Source organism: Cenococcum geophilum (assembly GCF_001692895.1).
Source record: "Cenococcum geophilum 1.58 unplaced genomic scaffold K441scaffold_2, whole genome shotgun sequence".
Classification (NCBI taxonomy): Eukaryota; Fungi; Ascomycota; class Dothideomycetes; order Gloniales; family Gloniaceae; genus Cenococcum; species Cenococcum geophilum.
The window spans coordinates 4515320-4535699 of NW_027137560.1; the positions used below are offsets into that span (position 1 = coordinate 4515320).

The 20380-nt window shown below is 48.7% G+C and overlaps 8 protein-coding genes across 8 annotated transcripts; 3 read left to right on the top strand and 5 right to left on the bottom strand.

The window, feature by feature from the left end:
- Positions 1–370: 370 nt before the first annotated feature.
- On the bottom strand, positions 371–2734 carry K441DRAFT_683854 (uncharacterized protein; the record flags this gene model as incomplete). The annotated part of the gene is made up of 4 exons (XM_067651732.1): positions 371–1007; positions 1081–1702; positions 2395–2434; positions 2696–2734. The coding sequence occupies 4 exons, from the start codon at positions 2732–2734 to the stop codon at positions 371–373; spliced, it is 1338 nt and encodes a 445-aa protein (XP_067510046.1).
- A 2051-nt stretch (positions 2735–4785) lies between these two features.
- On the top strand, positions 4786–6013 carry K441DRAFT_673071 (Aldo/keto reductase; the record flags this gene model as incomplete). The annotated part of the gene is made up of 4 exons (XM_067650615.1): positions 4786–4857; positions 5184–5642; positions 5695–5808; positions 5861–6013. The coding sequence occupies 4 exons, from the start codon at positions 4786–4788 to the stop codon at positions 6011–6013; spliced, it is 798 nt and encodes a 265-aa protein (XP_067510047.1).
- Positions 6014–7032: 1019 nt separating this feature from the next.
- Positions 7033–8018, bottom strand: K441DRAFT_651514 (uncharacterized protein; the record flags this gene model as incomplete). Its single annotated transcript, XM_067647207.1, has 3 exons — positions 7938–8018; positions 7802–7870; positions 7033–7741 (listed from the first exon to the last, which is right to left on the bottom strand). A coding segment is annotated over exon 3 (499 nt), but the record flags the coding sequence as incomplete, so codon positions are not given.
- A 783-nt stretch (positions 8019–8801) lies between these two features.
- On the top strand, positions 8802–10317 carry K441DRAFT_601222 (uncharacterized protein; the record flags this gene model as incomplete). The annotated part of the gene is made up of 3 exons (XM_067645222.1): positions 8802–9061; positions 9119–9583; positions 9655–10317. Exons 1-3 carry the CDS (start codon positions 8981–8983, stop codon positions 10315–10317), a joined length of 1209 nt encoding a protein of 402 aa, XP_067510049.1. The 5' UTR covers positions 8802–8980.
- A 664-nt stretch (positions 10318–10981) lies between these two features.
- K441DRAFT_651516 (uncharacterized protein) lies at positions 10982–11221 on the top strand. Its single transcript, XM_067647208.1, has one exon. The coding sequence runs from the start codon at positions 10997–10999 to the stop codon at positions 11171–11173; it is 177 nt and encodes a 58-aa protein (XP_067510050.1). The 5' UTR covers positions 10982–10996; the 3' UTR covers positions 11174–11221.
- Positions 11222–13291: 2070 nt separating this feature from the next.
- K441DRAFT_651517 (GMC oxidoreductase) lies at positions 13292–15814 on the bottom strand. The gene is made up of 6 exons (XM_067647209.1): positions 15563–15814; positions 15399–15514; positions 15124–15344; positions 14537–15073; positions 13878–14481; positions 13292–13827 (listed from the first exon to the last, which is right to left on the bottom strand). The coding sequence occupies exons 1-6, from the start codon at positions 15613–15615 to the stop codon at positions 13625–13627; spliced, it is 1734 nt and encodes a 577-aa protein (XP_067510051.1). The 5' UTR covers positions 15616–15814; the 3' UTR covers positions 13292–13624.
- A 1267-nt stretch (positions 15815–17081) lies between these two features.
- On the bottom strand, positions 17082–19514 carry K441DRAFT_535178 (uncharacterized protein; the record flags this gene model as incomplete). Its single annotated transcript, XM_067642359.1, has 2 exons — positions 17082–17775; positions 17830–19514. The coding sequence occupies 2 exons, from the start codon at positions 19512–19514 to the stop codon at positions 17082–17084; spliced, it is 2379 nt and encodes a 792-aa protein (XP_067510052.1).
- Positions 19515–19629: 115 nt separating this feature from the next.
- On the bottom strand, positions 19630–20271 carry K441DRAFT_702434 (uncharacterized protein; the record flags this gene model as incomplete). The annotated part of the gene is made up of 1 exon (XM_067653402.1): positions 19630–20271. A coding segment is annotated over exon 1 (414 nt), but the record flags the coding sequence as incomplete, so codon positions are not given.
- Between the last annotated feature and the right edge of the window lie 109 nt (positions 20272–20380).

The window sequence follows — 20380 nt, forward strand, 5'->3', positions numbered from 1 at the left end:
AGGCTGACAACGGCAGATGGACCGGAAATGAGAAGAGGGGTGAAAGCGCTCGCACCGAAGCCGAAGCACCAGCACAGCCCACCTTATCTTATCCGTAGAATCTATCGGCACTCACACACCTAGGGCTCCTTTCTGCGAGTATCAGGATTCACTTCGTGAACACTAAATCGTCTGTTTCATTACTCACATCTCAATTCTCTTTGTTTCGCCGCTCTCATATGCGGAGATCGGCGTCTTGGACACTCGTAATCTCTTTGCCTTCGTCAGTTGTAAATTTCCCCGGAACGAGCTAGGCAAATTCCATCGTAAAGATTCTGAATATCCCGTCCTAACTAACACCCGACTAGCATTGGACCGAGCTATTAATACTCTAAAAATGAGGCACCAATTCTGACCACTCCACAGACTTAAAGGCTCCACTGGGTAACGAACGCAGACTGACAAAACACTCGACAACTAAATACGTCCGGGAGAGCGTGTACAGCACAGCAACCGGCGTCACAATGACAATCTCCCAGGTAGGGATGAAGGGTATTTTTGGTCCATCCCGGTTCGCCTCGACGTCTCCCTTTTTGCGTAGAATCCTGTACCATCGCTCCCATCGCCCCAGCCGCACCCCATCTTGGTATGACTCACACATCCAGAAGGTGAATGTGGTTACAATCACAGTAACACTCGCCGATCTCCAAAGCCACATTTCCAGATAGGTCGGGAAATCGAACTTCCATGCTACAACATGTATAGCCGCATATATCATATTGACCACGAATAAGGCGATTGAGCTAGGACTGGCTCCGACGACAGGAAAACGATCGTTATTAAACCTACGTAATGGTCTCTTGCGACTCCAAGTGGAGAACCCAAGGTGTGATTGGAGATCGATTAACCATGAAGGAGATAGGTCGTCGATGAAATCGAGAGGCGTCTGGCGGTAGGGCGTTTTAGCTGAGTCGCCGGCACGACGAAGGATCTCCGCTATTCTAAAAGTGGTGTGGACTTGGATCGGTCTTTCAACATCGAGGGGCTTGTCCATCCACTGCCAGTACATGGCGAGTGTACCTATGTCTAATTAGACCTGACGTGGCAGGAAGTTGCGAGCACCAAGTACATATAACGAAACTTAGCGTTGTAATCTCTAGTGTGGTAATATCTAAATGCTGTACTGCGCGGCCGATGACTTGAATCGCTAGCCAAAGAACCTGTAGGCATGTTATGACTTTGGCAAACCCTGCCGCTTTACTCTTGTCCCATACATCTTCAACTTCGATGTCTGGGAGGCTTATATATCCATGCGTGGCCAGATAACACAAATGCTTGCAGTTGATGGGAAAATTAGGCAAGTCTGGGGACACGAGCACAAATCCTCCCATGTTGGCAAAGAAGGCATGGCGAATGGTCCAATTGGTATATCCTAGGCCATGAAGTATGTCGAGTGAGCGTTTAGCCTCAGCACGTTGGCCGGTTGCGAATCCGAGAACGAGTTCCGGTCCAAGGATAGTTTGTATCATCCATCGGAATTTGCGGCGGACAATCACCCAGTGGGTGTCAGTCGGCCCGGGGACATTCAGGTGGATAGCAGTCCAGGTACATAAAAAGATCGTGAGAAGACACGTTGATAAAATGTCGATTGTCCCACGCCCATCCGGTTGACTTACCCAGCCTCTTCGGCGGGGCTCAGGGGTCACTGTCAAATTTTGGGGGGCTGCGTAGCATCGAGAGGCGAACAATACGAGTACGAAACCGCTGGGAATATAAAAAACTATCATCATGTCCTTAGAGCAAAGTCGTAAGGCTGCAGGAAATGGAATTGAAGGATGAACCTGGCACAACGGCGAGAGGTATGGTGGATTAAGGACACAGGTGTCGGAATTTGAGGCTATATATTGTCCTAATTGGCGCTGCCAAAAGGACCGGTCTTTTTGGCCGATTGGCGGTTAACAGCAGGCTCACGAAAAGAAGGTATCCTCAGCCTTCTGTTAAAAATAGAAGTCTCCAAAGGATAGAATCTTCAGCCCTGAGTGAATTCACGCCCAGAAAATCTCCTCAGCCTTGTGTCTCTGTAGACTCGCGTATTCCGGAGGCGGTATGTCTATCCACGGTGGAGATTTGATGAACGATTTCCAGGCTTCCTTGAAACTAACAATCTGCTCATAGCTCCGACATACCTCACTATGCTAAACGAAACGATATCTCTATCACCTTTCTTCAATGGGGCCGAAAAGTAAGCGAAATTGTGATGCCAGATAAGAAGCCACTTGCGCTTACATAGACCAATTACGATCGATGTCTAGGCGCTTAAATTACGCCGAAAACTATCACAAATAGTCTTGAAACCCCGCATTTACTGAAGCACTGTGTTCGTGCGACTCCCGCCTTCCTGTGAGGTCCACACACTACGAAACCTCAAGAAACTATTTTCGCGGGACGGCAACCGCTAAGCCACTCTTGTGAAATATCACCCCCACACCTTGATCTCCTTTTCATTCCTCAGCCTTATTACGTCTTCTCAACCAGGTCAATTCCCTCAGATTCCAGGATGGAGGCCATTCCTTTACTCGAGAACGACGGCTTCAGCCGTCACGATACCTTACAATTCGACGCGAGTCCAGAAGTAGAAAATATGGCAGAAGAACCGGAACAATGCCTCATCTTCTTCGTCCCAGGAAATCCAGGCTTGCCAAAATTCTATACTCACTTCCTTGCCACGCTCGCTTCGATGTTGAAAGAATCGCATGTCTCAACCCCAAGGGTGATTCGCGTATGTGCAGCTCACCTCGCTGGATTTCAAGGATCAGGCACACCTCTATCCGTGGCACCATACACTCTCCAGGACCAAATCATGTACACCGAGTCACAGCTTTCCGAATTCGCAAAGGAGTTGGATATACCAACTCCACGCCCAGTCAGGACAATCCTGATCGGTCACTCGGTTGGCGCGTATATCGTGATGGAAATGCTCCGTCGTCGCCATGCCAACCAGCAGCCATCTGAGCCAAACTTAGAGATCGTAGAGGGTATCCTTCTTTTCCCCACCATTGTCGACCTCGCAAAGTCACCGCTAGGCAGGATATTGAGCGTAAGTGTACAGAATTCCTTACCTATGTTGCCTGCTTTTCCGTGGGTTTGCTAATCCATGCCTTGGTATAGCCACTCGTCTGTATGCCCTACGCAGCAGTTCTTGCCGGATCCACCGTATGGGTTTTGGGGCTTCTTCTGCCGTGGATTTTGCTCTACAATTTCCTGAAATGGTTTCTCCTTTTCCCTCCGTGGGCGGCAGTCGCAGCGTCAGATTTTCTGAAGAGTTCACATGGTATTGTGCAGACGATGTGCGTAGCTCCACCCGATCGCTTTGTTTCAATCAAAGCTAACAGCAGCAGCTATCTGGCACGAGAGGAGATGAAACATATCAAAGAAGACCAATGGGGAGAAGAGGTTTGGGGCGCCGAGGGGAAGGCTAGTCCGCGACTGGTTCTCTTTTTTGGGAAAAACGTATGTATATGCGGAGCGCATGGGGAAATAGAATCTGACATTTTGAAAAGGACAGTTTGGTCGGTCCCAAGATACAAAATAACATTATTAAAACTCGAAGCCCTGAAAACGATAGGGAAGTACCATGGAGACCACAAATATTCAGTGATAAGATACCCCATACTTTTTGCGTTGACGAAAAACATAGCGAAACAGTCTCAAGAATGGTTTGTAAATGGATTAACGAAATAATACACCCTGAGTCTTAGAATATTCGACATCACACATCTTATGATGCCTGCATAATCGTATTTGTGCCGTCAGTCTGCTTCTATCTCACCTCACATCGTTTCGTGTCCCTTATGGACTAAAGATCACTTTGGTCCCGAATGCTTTCCTCTCCAGCTTTCCACGATGGATACATCCAGGTAGTCGTGAATGCGCGTGATCGAATACCACGTGGCGGCCGACAAGCTCAGCGGTGCACTGTGAATCAAGCTTGCGAAACTATCCCTTTCCCTAGTAGCGTCCTACCATCCGGTGATCCATGCACTGGCAAAATGAAGATTGGGCATCTCAACTTGATCTGATTGGTTCTATTGGCTTTGCTCTTATTGATAACTGTTGGACCAATTTACCAGGCGAAGGGATACTATCAAACTTTCCTTGAGAGTTTGCTGGAAAATAATTCGAATTACGTAAATTCTCCACCTTTCCTCGTGTACCTCGTCTCGTGACATCATGTGACTCGTCTACCACCCGTTATATGGTTCTACTGGGTCTATCGTGGCCCGTGCTACCTCTAGCAGCTCGCCCAGCTCCTCTCCTAGTAGCTGTGACATTTCCAATATAACGTCTGTAACAAATACTCTCCGAGGTTAGATTCGTATACAATTAACTATTAATCAAATAAAACTTATTATATATTCTAGGGTATGTAAACCACAATTCTTAATTAAATTAATGTTATTTCTAGACTTATATAGCTCCTGCCGTTGTATTATTAAGGCATTACAGTCTCTCCCCTACCGCCTTAGGGATTCTAAGTAATCTTATTGGTGGCAGAAGAGTCTTGGCCCGAGTGCACAATTGATTGTAATGCGATGTACATAAGCGACGTACGCCCCAATCGCAAAGCTCAGTAATAATTAATCGCGCATTTGAAATACACCCTTCGACCTCTGGAGATATAAGAGGGCATCTTTATCGAGTGCCCTGAGCATGAAGACTGTGGTTTTTCGAACAAGCATCTTACAGTCACATTTGCGGACTCTCAGGCAACCCCTCCAACGTCCTTTCAGTATTTCTGCTGCGGTCATGACGAAATTTGATATCAATACAAAGTATCGAATGAACTCTGGATATGAAATTCCAGTTCTAGGATACGGAGTGAGTGTTTCCGCTATGTTCCCTTCTTCTATTTTTAAGTCGTCCTTTTATTCGTTTACCTTTCTCGGCGATCGCGTTTCATTCATCTAATGTACAATGGTGTTGAAATATCATAAAACCTGGCGCTAATCAACCCAGGTCTATCAAACGTATAAAACCCTTCAGAGTCCATAAAATCTCCAACCTTGACTGACCCGCTCCCAGCCCGGCGGACATCGCCGAAGAAGTAGTCTCCCACGGCATCAAAGTGGGCTACCGACATGTGAGACGCGCAGACGCATTTCCGCAATCTCTCCATTCTGCTCCGCTGCTCATGCCATTTTTAGGTCGACTCCGCCGTCGGCTACCGCAACGAGGAGACCTCCGCTGCGGGCATGTTGAAATCCGGCATTCCCCGCGACCAGCTGTTTTTCACCACGAAAATCCCGGCAGGTCAGCTCGGTTACGACAATGCGCAGAAGCATGTGGATGCTACGCTCCAGAAAACCGGGCTCGACTACATCGATCTGTACCTCATCCATGCGCCGTATGGTGGCCGAAAGGGAAGGCTGCAGGCATGGAGGGCGCTTGCGGATGCGGTGGAGGCGGGGAAGGTGAGATCGATTGGTGTGTCGAATTATGGAGTGCATCATTTGGAAGAGCTAGAAGAGTATATCAAAGAGACGGAACAAATTGAGGGCAAGGGGAAGGGTGGGGTGTTAAGTGTAAACCAAGTGGAGCTGCACCCGTGGCTTGCAAGAAAGGACATTGTGGACTGGTGTAAGGAGAGGGGTGTGATTCTTGAGGTATAGGTATTCGTTTGACTTCTTGAATTGTGCAATAGATTAACTGTTGTAGGCATACTCTCCGCTGGTTCGCGCCACGAAGATCAACGACCCGCTTCTTATGCCTCTTGCGGAGAAGTATAATAAGACTACTTCCCAGATCCTACTGCGGTGGAGCCTGCAAATGGTAAGGCGGGAGTTAAGATCTTGTTCCACTTTTAAACTGACATGTTTACTAGGGTTTCGTCCCGTTACCTAAGTCTGTCCACAAGCCTAGGATCGAGGAGAATGTGGATATCTACGACTTCGAGCTTTCTGAGGAAGAAATGAAATCATTGGATACTGGGGTATACGAACCTTGCACATGGGATCCAACCACCAGCCAAGATTAAACCCTTACCAGGAATCAGTCCCCTTATTTCCGAAGTTGTATTATTACAAGTGAATGGCTGTCCGGGTTTGGATGGCAGTAGCATTGTCGGATAATGCGGCAATGAAAGAGGGGAAGAGTTCCAGATGGAAGCCAATAGAAGAGATTATATGACAATTGGATTCAGCAAAGAGAAGGAGGATTTGGGGGTGGGGTCGAGGTACAATGCAAAATAGAATCCAGCATATATGCCGTCTCGTTTGCTCTCCCCTATTGAAGAAGTTAGAGAGCCAGGTCGTTGACACCAGAGCTGGATGAAAAGCAATTTGCTGAGCACGTTAGAGCTTTAAGCTGACCTTTATATTCCAATAACTGCTAACGTCCCTCCCTATGTGGCGCAAAAACCCCCATACCGCAATGAATCCATTGTTTAGACCTCTTAACTCTCTCCCCCACGATTTAATTAAGTTATGATTGTGATATTATTATTCTCTAGATATTTCTCCCTAAGGAACTAGTATATAGCTAAAAAAATACAACGCTCTTAGCCATACTATCGATCGTTCTTTTTAGAGCGCCCAGAACTAAATTCGCTCTACACCTCTATTATACCACGACTATCTACAAAACTTTAAAGTTCGGAGTATTAGATTAATAGTTTTATAATAAACGAAGAGAGCTCTGAACGTTTATAGATATTTAACCTTTAAAAGTATGCATTCCGGATTTATCCGTTTAAAGGGGGTTACAGTGCGTCTAGGCATAAACAGTTTAGCGCGCTTACGTAGAGAAGTATCAGGTGCTTAGCCAGCCGTATTATATTCTATGCTATGCCTAACTTGCTCTAAGTATGGTGCTGTTCTAGATATATCTATCAAAGGTCACGTATTAGCTAGAAAACTCCTCCGGCCTAGCCTCTTTAATACCTTAGAATATTCCGATCTAGTAGTGTCCTATAGGGGAGAGACGTATAATATTTATAAAGCAATAGTGTGCCTAAGGTCTAAGGTTTTTAGCCGAGCATGCAAAAAGATATGGGTAGTAAGTTGACCGTAATACTCCAAAACTTTTTGCATAGTCTCTAACTACAATAATGGAAACGGAGAATACATTAACACATGGAGACAGTCTTGTACCTATAGGTGATCCTATACTCGTCCACTTTCAACAATATACTATCCTAACCGAGCTTTGTAAAGCTGCTGCACTCCATCCAACAGGCATCCGGTTGTCCAAAACAGGGCCAATGCCAAAGGTAACCATCGTTTGTATTTCCAAATTGCTAATAATACCACAGATAATGAGTGCACGAAGCATACTAAACTGAATAAAGCTCCCATCATAATTACTGTAATCCCGAATACCGAGCAGTCCGGGCAAACGAATTTATAGATATAATCCTTTGACCACACTGCGCATCTAAAAATAGTTTTATAGTTATCCAGTATTTCCAAGAAGGCTATAAAGAGACCAGAGGTGATCCACGTGGTGTCTGGAAGATATTCTGAAAGTGTCTTCTGCTTATAGCGTCTATCCCGGGCGAGACACTGATAGTACAGGAACGTATGCCATTCTTTATGTTGTTGAAGAGTCCATTCGGATCGTTCCTTATTAAACTGGCGCCATATCTCCGTAATCTCTTCTATAGTGTAATAATCATCCATCGAACGGGGCTCCATAGACGTGGCATTGCCATCACGCCGGGCAAACGAGTCCGCTCTTGTTGATCAAGTGTACCACTTTAGTTGAGCTGTAAAAGCCGTTCATTAGTGACAATAAGTAACGATGAGCCGATGGTGATAAGCTCTACCTCGTGAAAGGTATATAGATCGGTTGTGATGGGCTCGAGAAGCATGAGACGTAATGGGCTTGAACAAATCTTTTGTTCGATCAGCGGCGGTACCAATGGCGGCTCTGCAGAGTTTGAGGGTGACGTGATAGTTTACCTCTATGTCACGCAAGCTCTCGGGGTAGACATAGTCGTGCGTTAGACCACATCTCGAAGTTGTACGGTGGCTGTGTCGCGGTTTCGATGCTTGACTGAACGAGCGCCCGGGCCTTCGAGATCTCAACCCTGCTCCCAATCCGGAGTCGGATTTTATAATATCCCGAACGCTTAGCAAAGGCTCCGCACAGCCACAGGTCTAACAGTCATCACAAATAAATTACACCGCGATAATTATAGGGCGCGGGTGGTTTCGCACTAGCCGAAACTGGTAGTTGGTTCGATCGGAAGTACCGACTAGGGTAGGGGCCTTCCATGAATTTGCGCGCGACAGCAGGCACAAAGCTAATAATGACTTCCTATCATCGTAATAAGGCTCTAAGGCTCGGGTAAGACCCTTACATTTGGTTTATAGGCAGTAAAAGCCTAATAGTAGTGCTGTAGCAAACAGAGATTGTTTCGCTATAAAAGAAGGCTCAGAGTGAATCAGGGGAGAAGGCGACGATGCGAACGTAATTTATAGATTGAAGGGGCTCTGAGAGTGTTAAAGTAGCTATAGCACACGGCTTATACAAAATTATGGTGGGTATTAACGTATGCGCAAAGTTGTAGTCGCTTGAAATCAAAGTACCCATCATATTTTGTGGCACGGCGGGTTTTGCGTGACTTAGGGAGGGACATTAGAACAGACAATAGAACACCCTGGAAGCTCACTTTGCCAAGATAATAATCATGGCATGAAGATCATGAAGACCGATTGGTCCGAGAGCGTTTGGGTAACAGCAGAGCTTATCGATAGGTACCCGCTGCCCGTACCACGCCACTCTCGATTCTAGAACACCGTTTGCTGTCTAACTTATTCCCACAAGATTGGCCCTCCTAGCAGGTTTGCCAGAGTACGAGAGCCAAACCACTATTTTCACAATATAGCTCTATGCGCTTGCATCTAACCCTTAATTTCTCCCCTCACTCCTCAAATACCCCACAGGAAATTCCCACATCCCACTTCGACGAGCTCTCAATTACCACCGCACAATCGCCACCATGCGCCTGCTCAAACAGCAAATCGAGCTCAAAGATGGCTCCGGCTTTGCGACCCTCCTCCCCGAAGAGCCAGAAGACATGGTCCGCAGTCCCTCCCTCCCCTCTCGCCGCCCCGCACTGTACTGAACAGCTCCGCAGTGGCACGCCTACAACCTGATCCAGCCCAACGACCTCCTGCGCGCGCGCGCGATGCGCCGCGTAACCAAAGAATCCGACAGCGGCTCCGTGGCCTCGGCCCGCATCCCCATGGACCTCACGATCCGCGTAACCTCGACCGACTTCGACGTCGGGTCCGGGCAGCTGCACGTCGCGGGCAAAGTGGCGGCGGAGAGCGAGCACGTGAAGCTGGGGAGCTACCACACGCTGGACCTGGAGCTCCAGCGCAAGTTCACGATCGAGAAGGCGGACGGGTGGGACAGCGTGGCGGTGGAGATGCTGCGCGAGGCGCTGGACGCGACGAAGCGCGCCGAAGTGTGGGCCGTCGTCATGCAGGACGGGCTGGCGAATATCTGCCTGATTACGGAGCATCAGACGATTTTGAGGCAGAGGGTCGAGGTGCCGATACCCAGGAAGAGGAAAGGGGGGTTGGATGGGCATGAAAAGGTATGGTGTGTTTAATTTCAAAGTCAATCGACCTCTGATCCGCGGAGCAAATAACTAACAGGTGGTGTTAGGCGCTCGAAAAGTTCTTCTCCACCCTCCTCTCCACCCTTCTCCGCCACATCGACCTTGCGGCCACACCCCTCAAACCGCTCCTCCTCGCCTCTCCAGGCTTCACAGCAAACTCCTTTCTCACCTATCTCCGCAACTATGCCACCACGAACAACAATAGACCCCTCCTCACTCTCGTACCTTTGGTTTTAGTTGCCCACTCTTCCTCTGGCCACCAGCACGCATTAGCAGAGGTTCTGTCCTCGCCCGCAGTCCTAAGTAAACTGGCCGATACAAAATACGCCCGTGAAACAGCACTTATGGACCGCTTCTTCACTCTGCTACGGCAGGATGATGGGAGAGCTTGGTACGGCCCTCGCGAAGTAGAGGGTGCGGTGGAGAAAGGTGCAGTAGGACGTGGCGGTGGCGTTTTATTGATTAGCAACGCTCTGTTCCGAGCGCAGAACGTAGAAGAGCGGAAACGGTGGGTGGGATTGGTTGACCGGGTGAGAGAGGTGGAGGGCGGAGAGATCAGGGTATTGAGTTCATTGCATGAGAGTGGGAAGAGGTTGGAAAGTTTAGGGAACGTGGCAGCTATTTTGACCTTTCCACTTGAGGACTTAGATGAAGGGGACGAAGAGGGAGGGGGGGGGGTTCAGGGAGAACAGGACGACATGCAGATATGATAGTGGTAGTTTTGATATCCAATCCATTTCATGCCACGTATGGCGATCGGCAGTAACTCGCAAGCAAAAAGCTATGGAAGTCTGTACCTTCAATTCGTGATGCTACTTGGGGCCTCTGCCCCACGCAGTAACTGCTATTGCGAGATCCAGGTTTTTAGTCTTGAAATGTTAGACTTACCCTGTATTATTCCATACGTTTATTCATACAGCCATCCCCGCTAGGCGCTGTCCGTTTGAATCTTTCCATGCAAGGTGAATTTTGCACAGATGTCCGAAGAACTCCCGAACCCAATACGCAGAAGAATTCTTACAATATTTGTAATTATACGAAGCTACCCAAGAGGTATAGCTAAAACAACACTTAAGTGTACGCTTCAACAAGAGATCGAATTGATGAGTCAATAGAATGTGGGGGCTGGGTCGAGGTTTATGCATCCTGCGTCCCTTGGGGGCTGGAACTATGTCTGCGTAGTAAGATCTCCTCTAATCACCGAAATTAAGTGCTGTTAACAAAGTTCCAATCATGCTTTGATAATGGCTACGGCAGATCCCAGATCTACCTTAAACCAAAATGGGCGGCGAGGAAATGGGTAGGTCGTCTTCAACGATGGACACTAGGTCTTGGGTGGAGATGCCGAAATCCTTTAGCGAGGGCGTAAGTGATTGCTCATAGGTCCGAATGGGCTGTATAGTTTGGTGTAGTGGAGGGGTAGTTTTAGGTTGGGTTGCCGGTTTGGTAAATCGGGAAGGTGCAGGTAGAGGTGGAGGAAGCATCATCCCCCTGTTAGGGTTATCACTTGCGCGGATCAACCTTTGGGGCGTGGTAGCCAAGTTAGCTGATGCAGCCCTTAGGTAATTTGTAGGTTTAGGAGGCGATTTATTGATGGAATTCTGTAAGGAACGGGGCTGGCAGGATTCTGGTACGATTTCCTGCGGAATTTGAGGCATGTCACCCGTCATTGAGCTCCCAAGCTCTTCCAAGTCTTCTGCTGAAAAGTCGAGATCTTGCGTGCACGGCATAAATTCAGGTGACTCTGCTGTGGCTTTTTGTGCTTTTAGAACTGGTTCTGGCGAGAGTTCCCGAGCTATCTGAGTGCCGCTGACCAGGAAATTGTCCCAAAAGTCGATCATTTTGGGAGTTATTTTTTGAGGTTTAGTAGCCGTCGGGGATTTTAAGATCCGTAAAGTTGGTATAGGTGATTTAGCAAATGGCTCGGGGACCTTTAGCTTCTTTGTTTCCGGCAGATTCTCTGGGTTATCGTGGGTAGCATTCAATCGTTTGTGGCTGTCCGTGGGTTTGGCAGGCTTCTTCTGGAGTTGATATGGATTGGTAGTGACACGCACGGGAAACTGCATTCTAGCAAAGGAATACCGATCCTCACTCTTGTATTGCGCAGAAAATGGTACTCGTGTCAGGATACTCTTGGTACCTTCCAGCCGGCCATCTAAAACCAAGCACTCGAGCCTCTCATTTTCAATCCTGAGGATACGCAAATGGCTTCTTTCTGATATTTGGATGCTCGTGTTTAAGTTTGTTAGTAAGACAACGGCACATCCCACTTTGATACGGAGCCTATGTGGTGGAAGATCCGGAGGTTTCAACCTATGGAGAAGAGAAGGAGCAGGATCCCAAATGTTGGGGTTAGATGAGATGTCTTGCGAGAGAAATTCCACCAGAGGATCCGAGAGGGGATCTAGTAGTCTTTCGATGGCGGCGTCCACTGGGCCATGGAGGCGAACGAAGCTCGAATCTTCTCGGTGATGATTGCTTCTTTCTTCTTGCTTTAGTTCGGGCTGTCGCAGTGTCTTTAGAGTATACTGCTTAGGCATCGAAGCCTCATCTTCGATCGCATCCATGAATGCTTCATCATCCACATCCTCAATATCCCAAGGCTCTGAGACTGCCCTAGAATCCGCCTCCAGCAGTGTTCCATCATCAAGCCTATCTTGACTCCACCGGCCCTCACTGGCTCCTTTTGCATATTTGTGGCGCGAAACAGCTATTTGAAGCCCACTACCTCCATCCGACGGCTTCTTTGCCCCCCCTTCCTCCAACAAGACATCCATAGCTCCCTCCCGCACCGTTCCCTTCCTTAGAAATGATTCCATACCGTTCTTCATCCTGACTTGGCTATGGTTATATCCCGCCAGCTGTGTTGCCAATCCAATGCCTGATTTCGCCCTGGCCTCTCGCTCCCTCTGTTCCTTCTCCGCTTTGCGTTTCTGCGTTAGCTTCTTGCGGCGTTCCTGTTCTTTGATGCGGTCAGCGCGCCGCTGCAATTCTTCTGCGCGCTCAATCTCGCGCATGTCGCGGGTTGAGAGACGAAAGCCATGTTTCTTGTATGCCGCCTTGGCTTGTTTAGAGGTTTGTGGCAGAATGTGTTGGGGGCGGGGTTCCATTGCAGAACAGCAGCTAGATCAGCATGGCCGAAGAGGGGTATAAGTGGACGGGCTGGGAAGAGGGAGGCGCAATTAGGCGGAAATATGGCGGGTTCGGGGGTCATATGCGTTCTGGCGACAAAGTTGTGTTGACCGTGAATTGGTGTTTAACCTTCGCGTGGTTACTGTCTTGGCAAACAACAACACCTGTGCAACAACCGGAATTCTTTCATTGAACGTGTTTGTACCGAATTAGTTCTATCTCTCGAATTGATGCAATCCTATGCGGGAGCCTCATTACGATGAAATCACGTAGGCTCTTCCGGAAAGCTGCAGGCAAATTTCCGTCAAGCAGTTCTATCGAGTAGCTCGTCCACTGGAGCTCCATTGTGGGTCTCCGCTTCTCGGGCATAAAAGAAAATTCATCTACTAATGTCAAGATTTCATAGCACAGGGATAGAAATCCTTGTTGCATAGGCGGCGCTTTTATTTGAGCAAGGATAATTCGGCATAAGAAAAATCGTGGATCAAAGCTTGTAGTTGTCCAGCTAGTTATAATATTCATGAAATCTAGCTAAACTTTTTAAATTTATTTTCAGGTTTCATTTCAGGTCATTAGGCTGCAGTGATCCTTTTGGACTGGAGTGGATTTGATCTCATATCTACTCTTGTCCAAATTACTTGAGGTTTAGCTCATTCTTAAATAGGACTAACGCTTATTTATCAAGGTTAGCAGTCCACTCCAACTTTAACCCAGTCCAAAAAGATCACGCCCATAAGCTCTCGGTGGAAAATTCGGTTGGCTGATAAGGAGCAGTATGCCCGCACGTGCGCGTAGTGCACGTACCAACCGTCTACCGAGGGTCACACAACCCGCGTCCGGCCTGTAGCAGCTGTACCCTAGCCTTCACCAAGGATAGATGCAATGCTAGGCGTCCGCTTTAATCAAATCTGCGGCCTTTTCACCAATACCATATGCAGGCATCTGTGTATGCCCACTATTCAGCAACGGCATGATGCTCACATCTGCTACCCGTAAACCTTTGACTCCTCGGACGCGAAGCTTTTCATCCAAGACTGCGGAAGGGTCATCTGCCTTGCCCATTTTACAGGTTCCAGCAGCATGGTAGCCTAAAAATGTTAAATTAGTAATACAAATTTTCAATTAAAAAACCACTTACAAGTCGTTGCTTGCTGTTTCACATAAGGTACCCATTGTTCACGCGTAGTATACGAATGGTGAGTCAGCTCCGGTGGCCAGCTCCCCTTTATGATGTCTTTCGTGCCTTTACCATTCATAACGATCTCATTGGCATATCTACACCCTTCGCTAAGTACCAATAGATCCAATGGATCAGCAAGGTAGTTGTGGTCAACGATAGGGTTTTCCATAGGCTCTGCTGATTTCAGAGACACCGTGCCACGTGACCGTGCATTAAAAAGGAGAGTACACATAGCGAAAGCATGTTTCTTGTTGATTGGAAAGTCCACGAATTGCTTCGGTCCGCCATAGAGCTCCGTGTTCCAGAACTCCAAGTTGGGCTGCCTTGGAGTTAAATCCATCGGGTCGCGGCCATCCCTTCGCGGAGAGCCAACCCAAAGTGGGTCATCTTTTAGACGCTGATCGAGCCGAGCGTATGCGAAAGTGCCAAATGGAAAGGTAGACAGCACTCCCGTTTTCTGCTCCTTCCAGAGTTTATAAGATGATGCAAGGCCGTCCCCGTGATAGGCCAGATGGTCATTCGTCAGCCCTTCCTTCTCCGTCTCGTAGAATACAAACGCGAGCTGTACTGTATTAGTAAAAAGTAGTAGGGTGATAGTTCAAGGGTGGTGTTCTTACTACATGGTCCATTAGATTTTGGCCAACACCTGGAAGGTCAACATTGCAGGGTATTCCTAACTTCTCAAGTTCAGATTTGGCGCCAATACCAGATCTGAGCAAGATTGCGGGGCTGCAGTAAGCTCCAGCGCTAACAATGACTTCTTTCCGGGCTTTGACAGCGCCAATTTCACCACTCTTTAAGGTGAAACTCACGCCGCTTGCCTGTAGGCCTTCGGCAGTATCAGAGAGTACAACATTATTTACGGTAACGTCAGTTTTGATGGTTATATTATCTCCCCGGTATCCTTTCGTGATAAAGTCTGCTGCAGTTGAGCGGAGACCTTGATGAACAGTTCTCGTAGCATTGCCACAGCCTTGCGGGGTTTCTCCCGTCGTAAACATGTCTTCATGCCACAGCAGTCCTTGATCAATTAAAGACTGCTTGACGAGCTCCGATATTGGCGCTAACTCGTGAGGCTCAGTGTGTAAAGGGCCGCTGTATCCATGGTCCTTGTCGCTGGCGTGAAACCGGTCTTTACCGTGAAATGTTTCGGCCTAAAAGAGATATCTGAGCACCGAGACGCTATTAAACTAGGCTTTCGTACCTTCGCCATGTACTTGAACATTTCATCTCCGCTCCATCCCTGCATCTCCCAATCATCGTAATCTTGCTTGATTCCTCTAATGCATAGAGTTCCGTTGACCCCACTGCATCCGCCTAGAAATCTCCCACGGCTGCACTTCACGCGGCGGTCGTCCACTCCCGGCATTGGCTCTGTGACAATGTTCCAATCTGTTACCGAATCGAAGTTGTTTGACCAACTGCCTGATGCTAAGCTTGGTGAAATCTGGAGCGTCAAGGTGAAAGTCGCTCACCCGCCTGGCATATGAACGTTCTCGAGGTCGACATTGTTTTGGCCTGCTTCAAGAATGAGTACGGTAGCATTGAGATTCTCAGCGAGGCGCCCCGCAATGACACAACCAGCAGTTCCACCACTACGTCTCGTTAATAACAATTCTAATGAGGAACTTGAGATAAATTACCCGCAGACAACATAGTCGTAGGTATCGGTTTCAATTTCTCGAACAGCCACCATTCTTTCGCCCTGTGTTTGCTATAATGATGGTTTGGACGGCGAAAATCCAAGTGGGTCCAATGCGCCGTGTGTTATGTGTGTATCCCATGCGCTGTTGATAAAGGCGTCCAGATAGACGAGCCAACCAAAGGCTTCAAATCAAAGGGTCTTGGCAAAATAAGGTCGTAGTTTTGATCAATCAATGAGGCTCCAAATCATTATAATAAATCTCAAATTTGCTATATTATCGTCTCAATTATAATCGGATCAAGGCAAGGTATTCCTGCCAGCAAGGTCCTTCTTTGCAGAGCGGTATATTGCATTGATTCTTCACTCGGGGCGTTTGCTAATGTTTTGGTGTTCGTGCACGGGCCACATCTACTGGACGCCTCAACAGCGCATGGGATAGCTGATCACATGTACCACGATGGAAGGTAATCGGGCCAAGTAGGCCGGGTAGGGATATTCGAAGCAGTGCGGTATAAGTACCTATTTCACCGCAGGTAAGAGAGCCGATACGGCTAATCGCTGCTGCGCGTCAGCTGCAACATACCACTAGGAGAGAAAGATCGCCACCATTTGAGCCTAAATTCACTCCACGCCTCGCACCGAGACGCCCCTTTTCCTTAAGGATTCATCTCTTGGTTCTTCGCAACCCATCAATATACCCTATCGCTCCATCAACTAGACTCCCTGTCTACCTCGTGCCTTATAGATGTGGCCAGAGCGGGTCGGCACCCTCTAGCAGAGCCAAAGCTGCAGTAGTACCGCTCGATCCAAGTTTTGGCACTAACAAATTCCGCCACTTGAAGCGCGTAGGTTGAGCTACTAAGAATATTGCCCACGTCACGATACTAGGCATAGAGTTGATATCGGATGTCCTCGCTTGGCAGGGCGACCTAACAGGTCAAGTAGCGCCGGCCTAACGCCTCTGCTCGCTAGCACATTTCCTGCCTGAGGGGGGAATTTGTATTCCCTACCTCCGGTAACAAGCGTGTGACCCTCGTAGAAGGCACTAGAATCGGAGTGGCGAATAAGACGTCTATATAAGCTTTAACCCTTCTTCAAATTGGAGAAATGATATGCCCCCTGATGAGTGTCCTAATACAACTGTTGCATTCCAAACAGCTACACAAGTCGCTCGATAGTTAGGAGGAAGCCAAAGAATATTCCGCCCCTCCTCCTTTACCCAATTATTTAATATAAATAGAGTACGTAACTGCTCTAAAGAATTTAGCGATACCTTAAGAGAGGTTATATCTATTACCCCCCTATCCGTTTTAAGGTATTGACCCAAAGCAGAGAATAAAAGGTTGTTAATAACTACACCAATCTTAAGCGTCTGCAGCGCCGCTCCCGTGACGGCGTCCCAGAGCCTGACCGTCTCGTCGTTCGAGCCTGACGCCACCAGCTTGCCGTCCGGCGAGAAGGCTACTGACGTGACCCAATTCGAATGGCCCTCGAGCGTCTGCAGCGCCGCTCCCGTGTCAGCGTCCCAGAGCCTGACCGTCTTGTCGTTCGAGCCTGACGCCACCAGCTTGCCGTCCGGCCGAGAAGGCTACTGACGTGACCCAATTCGAATGGCCCTCGAGTGTCTGCAGCGCCGCTCTCGTGTCGGCGTCCCAGAGCCTGACCGTCTCGTCGTCCGAGCCTGACGCCACCAGCTTGCCGTCCGGCGAGAAGGCTACTGACGTGACCCAATTCGAATGGCCCTCGAGCGTCTGCAGCGCCGCTCCCGTGTCGGCGTCCCAGAGCCTGACCGTCCCGTCGCGCGAGCCTGACGCCACCAGCTTGCCGTCCGGCGAGAAGGCTACTGACGCGACCCCCCTCGAATGGCCCTCGAGCGTCTGCAGCACCGCTCCCGTAACGGCGTCCCAGAGCCTGACCGTCTCGTCGTGCGAGCCTGACGCCACCAGCTTGCCGTCCGGCGAGAAGGCTACTGACGCGACCGCACTCGAATGGCCCTCGAGCGTCTGTAGCGCCGCGCTCCAATTTACTTGCACTTTCGACTTTATTTGGATCCAAGTAGGGATACACTTCTTGAATCGTCTCCGAACGATACTCTTCTCCGGGGTGAAGATAAGGGCTGAGCAATATATCTGGAGGGGTGCCTGTTCAATTACCGATCGATTATATAGGACAAATCGTTTCGCATCATGGACAAACGCGTATAGATTGGGGCTTTTATCGGCCTAGGTATAGATTAGTTAGGATCGCCTATGCCCTAAAGAAGACTTTACTGGAATTTGAGCCTCTAAGGACAGTATCGCAAGAATCCCTTCTGAAGTCTTTCCTATCCAGCTAAGGGCCTCAAGCCAGTGGAGTAAGTGCTCCCGTAGAAACCGATGTACTTGGTCGTCGTCATAGAGTTGAGAACCACTTCTTTGAAGATGCTGGACCCAGTATATACATGCGTATTGAACTTCTGGAGGGAGACGTTGCTGAACTCTACCGCTGTCAATAGCAGTCGTGAGAGTGCCTGGAGCCCGTATGTCACAGATGTCGCGCTTGAGAGTGGCTGACAAAAGCTCGATACAGTATTCTGCTAAAGACTTGTGTGCCTGCTTCTCATCCACCCGAAGGTTCGGGTCATTGCACCTTTTCCCGTCCAGAAGGAAGTCGCGAAATGACGGATGATGCAGGCGGATCGGGCAACCGTGTTCCTGTGGTATATCTAGAATAGCATGGAGGTCCTCCAATGTTTGGTCAATGTCACCTCTTGGGATATTAAGTAATGTGGCTAGAGCGGCAGCGGAAAGTGGTGAAAGCAGCACGACTATACTTCCTAGAATTCTCTTCAGATTCTTATGCACCTCTTTCTTTTCTTGATCATCGTAGTCCTGGCTGATCGAATTGCCAAGGACAGTGGTGTAAATTTCGTTGAGCGTCTTTTCCGGTGCTGTGCTTGACGCCTCTTCCTTTAGTATTATTGATAATCGTCTTGCAGCAAACTGTTTACCCTGGGAAACGAAGCGGCAGGCCGTTGCCGCCCATATGAACAGACCGCAAGCGTTCCGAACCAAACGCCGAATTACTAGATCGCCAGGCCAGTCAGCAGAAAAGGCTCGCTCTGCCCCGATTGTTCTAAAATTGTGTTCTAGGAAGAGAGATATGTCATGGTCCACAACCGCTGGCGATATGTTGTGAAGTACAAAGTCCTGATGCCCCGCTTCCGGGATTTGGTAGACGCCGTGTCGGATTGGAATTTCAGGCCTGCTTGTCATAAAGATGCGCAGGCGGACTCTTGTCAGCGATCGAGCTTCCGCTAAAAGTTGGATGATTGTCCGGATGTCTTTCTCGTCGTCGCATTCATCTAGAGCATCAACTACAAGAACAAGCGGTGGCTGGGGAGAGTTGTCGTTACTCTGTGACAGTGGTCGAAGTATAAGCTGGCACCACTGGTCGCGGAGAGACCGATCTGATATATCACTGTGCTCTGCAACAGCCTCGCAGATATACTGCCTGAGAGATGGAGACATGTTTGCTAGCTGCCGAGCAATACTCACAAAGAACTTGCCAGCGTGGCTAGTGTCTCCACCACCTCTAGAGAAAAAGAAACTTGCTCCTAGACAGTTTTTGCCTTGGCAAGCCTGGGCAATCGTTCGAGCGATAGTCGACTTACCCGTGCCAGCCAAGCCATTCAGCCAGAAGATGCACCTCTCGTCCAGCCCGTCAGCCCATGTGATTATGTCTCGAATGAGATCGACACGGGTTTCGGGGAGGCAAATTGGGTCGTGCCGTCTGTCGAAGGAGTTAAAGGCCGCTTGAGGAGCGGCTGGTAATTTGGAGAGGCACAGATCCTGCTCAGCAAGACTAATTCTTTGCTCCTGCCGTCGCCACACAGTCCGTAGCGTGAGCTGGATATCCTCGACTACAGTAAAAATGTCCTGCTGCTGAGCAATAGCGTCTAAGATTCTCATTGTAGCCGAATCAAGCTTCCCGAGATAACCTAATTGCTCTAGATTCGACTGAGAAACTTGCTCCCTGTAAATTACTTTTTAGGATTGCCAGTCGCAAGCTGTAAAACGGGCATACCTGAGTTTAACAACTATGCGCAAGTTAATCTCCTCCCTAAAAGTTGATAGCCGCCGCTCTAGCTGCTCAATATCCTCCTTACTCCGAACGCTCTTGATAGCCTTCCGTATACTCTCCCACCTCTGATGCTTGCCTTTAATCTTGAGCTTGTTCAACGCTGCTAGCAGCTCATCTGCCACGGTATTACACGATAGACAAAGGCTCTCAAGCGCCTTATCTCCAGTACCAGTAGCACCATCTTTGAGCTTCTTATTCAAGAGCGCCAGGTCGTTCATCGCCGTCTCGAAATCGATATTCTCAGCTAGCGCGCATTCCCCGGATCGATAGAGCTGGGCTGATTTCGCTAGGAGTTTGCCGCTAAAGTCTATAAATTGAACGATATTTCCGGCAAGTCCGACGGCAGCAAGAACCTCCATCGCATTCCGAAGGTAAGCTGAGGTGCGGAAAGCGACGTCGATAAGATAGTAGGGAGGGATTCATGGGTTTGCTCGGGTGGTTTGTCACAAAGGCCGATGTATTGGAGTGCAAAGCAGGCTGAAGGGAGGGAAGAGCGATGGTGCTTGCTGGAGAAGATTGGGCAAACATTGCGGGGTGAGGAGTAAAATGGGGCGGTGCACACATGTGCGAAATGTTCAAAAAATTACCGCCCAATGAAACGCTCAATCCCGCTTAACGTAACCGAGCGGCTTGTGCACGCGACCGGCTCGTGCACGATTTCTTGGCCAAATGCACCACCAAACTTGAGGCTCTA

Coding starts and splice junctions, on each gene's coding strand:
- K441DRAFT_651517 (XM_067647209.1), bottom strand. CDS start 15,615: ATGGTGGCTGTTCGAGAAATTGAAACCGATACCTACGACTATGTTGTC. Junction 15,345..15,398: donor CGAGAACGTTCATATGCCAG/GCGGGTGAGCGA, acceptor GCTTAGCATCAG/GCAGTTGGTCAAACAACTTC. Junction 15,074..15,123: donor TGTTCAAGTACATGGCGAAG/GTACGAAAGCCT, acceptor TATCTCTTTTAG/GCCGAAACATTTCACGGTAA.
- K441DRAFT_651516 (XM_067647208.1), top strand. CDS start 10,997: ATGGGCTGTATAGTTTGGTGTAGTGGAGGGGTAGTTTTAGGTTGGGTT.